The following is a 5,200-nucleotide window of genomic DNA, read 5'->3' on the forward strand; positions in this document are numbered from 1 at the left end:
GAATATACAAAATACAGAGGAATTTTATTACTTTTAACACTTTTATATACATACTGAAACCTGCCAACCATGAAGTCCTTTGGCCCTATACATAGCTGTACTTGCTGCAGGGAACTTCCCCTTGTCACACCCACTATTACATTTGTCACCACCAGGCATGCATGGTGTGATTTACACACCCTGCTTCCAGAAGGGTTTATGCTATTAGTGCATTGTTTGTGTGTAGATCAGAGACAGTGTAACTAAAGCTTATGAGCATTGTGTTACATTTTGAGGAAATGTCCCTGACACATTGCCTTTTGTATCTTGTAGCTTTTTGTCTGTGTGGCCTACTTTTTGGGATGTGATTTACACCTACTCAAGAGGTGTGTGTCTTCACACTGAATGTTTCTCATATAAATAAACAGGCATGCAGTTTAACTGAACACTAATCTGATGTTCAGCACAGATGTACACCATCAGTTCTAAATTTACAAACAAATGCACAAAAAAAAAAGTAAGCAAGAACAAAAAAGTATATACATTTGATAAATAAAATTTAATTTAAAAATAAAATAGTACCAGACAGGAGTTTATTAATTCAAATTATTCAGATATAGTTTGGAGAACATTTCCTTTTCCATTTTTGTATTAGGTGTTATTTTTTCCATGAAAATGGGGAAAGTAATAACCCATCCTGATTAAATACGAGCTTATATTATCCCTACTGTCTCTTACTATATCCTGTTTAATAATTTATTTTAAATCATCACAAATTAATATATATATATTATAGATATATAACAAATTATTATTGTTATGTAGTCCTTTTAGAAAAAACCTTGGTGGCGTCCTTCCGGTCTTCAGAGGCGTGTCCGTGGCCACGCCCAGTTGCGCGCTCCCGGGGATTTTCCTTTTGAAGCGGGTGCATGTGTGTGCCAAGGATTGCGTTGTCATTGTATCCGGAGAGAAACGCGTGGTCAGCGGCACCACCGACAGCTCCACTGCAGCCTAACTGGTAAGCTGACATTATGGCAAACAAAAGCCCTTCGTACAGTATGCTACATCTCTATCATATTTCTATTTTAAAACACAAAACAGCCTTTAAAAAAAAAAAAAAAAGAAAAAAAAAGAAAACAAGTTGATGCAGTAACGTGCAGTGACTTGTATACGGGAAAAAACCCCATGCAAGTTGTTTAGACGTGGCGCTGCAGCTGGTGATGGTGTAGCCAGATTCAGACTGCCAGGCTCAATTGTTTTTGTCTGGTGTGCTAACGTTAGGTGCACGCCACTCCCCGCCTGGCTGGCCACATTGTGCTTGTTCATACACATTTACAAACTATATCGATTTTCTCTGTTTAAAACAACATTCGAGCTCACTTGGACGCGACGTAAGACATTTATTTTGAAAATTCCTTTTATTTTTTAAGTGAATGTGTAACGTATTTCGTCCAAACTTGCTTTTAAACAACAAACAAACAAACAAAAAAAAAAAACAAAAAAAAACAGCTCCTCTTCACTCACTGCGCCATTTACTGTATCTTCCTTGTATAACGGATGAAGTTCAATATATGTGGAAGTGTATTTGCCAAATTTGCATCTGTTAGGTTTCGGTTATGTTTGTGTCTGGGGAAAAAAAAAAGTGAGTTTAATAATTAGCCAGTTTATCTCTACCTCTAGATTGGGTTGTTTGTGAGCGCTTCCCCTTCAGTCTCATGACACGATGTGGTTTCACACATCTGTTCAGTCTAGTGTTTGGTAACAAACCTTTGCACTGATATTTGAAATAAGCTGCCACACGGTGCAGGGCGCTGTGCTGTGAACTAACCCTCACTTTTTCCGCGATGCCCCATTTTCTTAAGTACCCTTTGTCTGTTTGTTGGCAAGGTTTGACGCAGTTAATCTGGCAATGCAAGCTTTGAATACAGTCTCTTGCAGTCATGCTTGTGTAAACCATTGTCTTTGTGTTGTTTTTTTTTAATAAATGGAAATTAAAAAGATCTGGCTGAACTGTGGCCAAAATGGTGCCACCACCCCTATTATATGTTCAAGAGTACAACACCCCTGATCAAAGATGGACATTATAGCTTAAGGTTATGCCACTGCCAAAATCTATGGAAAAATCATGTGCAGTATATTAATAAAAAAAAAAGCCCACATCCCCAACAACTCTACTCTTTCTTAAATCTGGCGTATTGACTAACTTCCCGTTTAAGACATAATGACTGCAGTCCTCATAAAAGTATTTGATTTTACCCTATAAGGGCATGTGCTCTGAAATAATTCTGTAAGAAGTGAGAGTATTTAAGAGTGTATTCAAGTTTTTTTTTTTTTCATGTCAATTGAATTTTTCTGTTTTGTTTTTATTATTATTTGAAATAGTTAAATACAATATGCATGTTTTATCTAAATAAATTATTTATGTTTAATAATAGGCCACTCTACACAGCCCAGGATAAAACTGGATCCAGTTCATGTCAGCCAGATTTTATTTAGAGATGTTGTTGCACCAAATCTTTTATATAAGAATAATGCACTTTTCCAGCCTTAGTATGTATCCAAATTACCTTTTTATGACCCAATTTGATGAGTGTAACTGAGTAAGATCCTGCACTCTGTAGGGTGTAGTGGCTGGGGACAAAGTTGGGTTCAGTCACCATTGGTCTAAATGAACAATTTCTCTTTGTTTTTTATTTGTATAAGGTACATGGTGGTGTGTAAAGTCAGACTTTAAGCCAGACATGGATACTGAAAAGAGCGGCGAGGTTTTAGATGCGTCAGACGCTCCACAGCCAGAGGAGACTGTAATGGAAAAAGAGGTTGTGTCAAAAATGGAGACACCAGAGGAATCCACAGAGCCTGAGAAGCCACCAGCTGCTGATGAAGAGACTAAGCAGATGGCAGTGAACGGTCACGATACAGACGTCATAAACTTGAAAGAAACAGAAGAGTTGATTGTGACAGAAACTGTTACACTGGCTGAAGAAAAAACAGAAATAAAGATTGAGGACAGCTTGCCTGCAGGAAAATCTGAAATGGAGTCTGTGTCTGATGCGGTGGCACCACCAGAACCAGATGAGTCATCTGAAAAGATCTCTGACCCAGTTGCAGCTTTAGACACAGAACCAAAAAACATCCAGCCTGTGCCAGAGAATGCCCCAGAACCTTTGCCTGTGCAAACACCTCTGCCAGAGAGTGCCCCTGAACCAGAGCCAGAGAAATTGGCAGAATTGGTTCCAGAGGCTGAACCACAAGAGCAAACATTACCTGAACCAGCAGCGCTGCAGCAACCAGTGGATGCACAACCACCAAGCCAAGAAGAGAAGGCGCCGGAACAAGTGAAAACGGAGACTACAGATTTGAAGACTACAATGGATACTGGGGCAGAAGAGGTTGTCAAAGAGGGGGTGGCAGAAAGTAATGTCGCAGCCGGGCCTACAAAGGAGGGGGGAGAAGAAAAACCAGCAGGAACTGTGTCGGTGGCAGAGGTTTCCCCAGAAAAGCCGACAGGAGCTGTGACTTTAAAAGAGGAGGCGTCAGCTGAAATCGAAAATGTGAAACCTGCAGAGGACAAGAAAGAAGCTGAACCAGAAAAATCAGCTGAGTCCGATACTCCGAAGGGAGCTGAGGCAGCACCAGAAGCTGAAAAGAACGATGCAGAGCTTCAAAAGGAAGAGGATACAGTCCCTGCGTCCGGCTCCCTGTCCTTTGCCTTCCTGGAAAGAGAACAGACCAAAGATGCCCTGCGGACCTCGCGTACCCTTCTGGTCCTCAGAGGCCTTCCAGGAAGCGGTAAAAGCTTCTTGGCACGTGCCATAGCTGATGCCTACAAAGACCACTGCTCTGTCATCTGTGCTGATGACCATGGCGTGAAGCCAGAGAGTCCAGAATCATCTGTGGACGGGTACAAGGCTCTGGATGAGGCTGTGTTGGCCGGCTGCAGTGCAGGAGCAGCCTCCCCTCTGCTGATGGTGGTGGATGACACCAACCACACCCAGGATCGGCTGGCCCGCCTGGGGGAGATTGCCGAAGAGCACCATCTCGTTGCGGTCTTTTTGGAGCCACGCACTGAATGGAGCAGAGATGTAGCGCAGCTGACCAAGAAGACCAAGCGCGGACTAGAGGAGGCCCAACTGGAAGCCATGAGAGGTCCACTTGAGGAAATGTCCCTTCCTCTTTTCTATGGCTGGTTTCTTCTCTCCTCGGTCCAGGACAAGGTTAGGTGCACCTCAATGGACTTCCTGAAAACGCTGGACACCTTGGAGGCCTTCAAGAAACACTTGATTGACTGTGAGTGTATTTAAAGTTGTTTCATTTACTACAAAGGTAAATGCACCAGTAAGAAACGCATCTTTTAAGCACCATTACATGTGCAAAATTATTGCCATGACTAAGATACACCTCATCTTTCCTTCTATTTGCAGTCACAGGCAAAGCTGAGAAGGAGGTGGATTTGGAGCAGTACTTTCAAGCCAAAGGGACCCTTCATTGCACTACAAAATTCTGCGACTATGGAAAAGCAGAGGGTGCCAAAGAGTATGCACAGAATCCAGTAAGTACATTTCAAAATGGTGGCTACATGTGTAAGTAGGCATTATCATTTATCACTTTTTTTATGCATTGAGAGAACACTTCCAATAGAATTAAGAAGTTGTTATTTATATTTCCCTTTTTTTCACTCTCCAGGCTGTCAAAGATTTCTATGGTTCTGTGTTCGAGCTGTCACTGAGCGCTCTCTTTGTCACTCCTCGCACTGTTGGTGCCAGAGTGTCCCTCACAGAGGAGCAGCTTTTGCTGTGGCCAGCTGATGCCGAAAAGGAGGTAGAGTCTGCTGCCTCCCTGCCCCTGGGGAGCCGCGCCCACGTTACTCTAGGATGCGCAGAGGGTGTTGAGCCAGTTCAAACAGGTCTAGATCTGCTCGAAATCCTGGCCCTGCAGCAGGAAGGCCAGCAGGGGGAGCTCGTCGAGGAGATGGAGCTCGGCTCGCTGACCTACTACGGCGAAGGAAAGTGGCTGCTTAGTCTCAGAGAGCCCATCTGCTCCCCAGCCTGCTTCTCCAGCTTCTACGGGTGCAAGGAGCTCGAGCAGACCAAAAAAGAACCTGAGAAGAAAAAGAAGCAAAAGTGCACCATACTGTAAATGGCAATGGGAATGTGTGGCTGGGATGACTGGTGAATTAAAACTTAGGCTTACTCTGTGCAAGGTTTGTGTGTTTGTGCAG

General features: G+C 43.1%; 1 protein-coding gene across 1 annotated transcript; it reads left to right on the forward strand.

Moving 5' to 3' along the window:
- Positions 1 to 880: 880 nt before the first annotated feature.
- cnp (2',3'-cyclic nucleotide 3' phosphodiesterase) lies at positions 881 to 5,200 on the forward strand. Its single transcript, XM_035655321.1, has 4 exons — positions 881 to 997; positions 2,683 to 4,269; positions 4,404 to 4,531; positions 4,666 to 5,200. Exons 2-4 carry the CDS (start codon positions 2,721 to 2,723, stop codon positions 5,116 to 5,118), a joined length of 2,130 nt encoding a protein of 709 aa, XP_035511214.1. The 5' UTR covers positions 881 to 997; positions 2,683 to 2,720; the 3' UTR covers positions 5,119 to 5,200.

Source organism: Morone saxatilis, unplaced genomic scaffold (assembly GCF_004916995.1).
Source record: "Morone saxatilis isolate NCDOM2014 unplaced genomic scaffold, NCSU_SB_2.0 Contig14, whole genome shotgun sequence".
Lineage (NCBI taxonomy): Eukaryota > Metazoa > Chordata > Actinopteri > Moronidae > Morone > Morone saxatilis.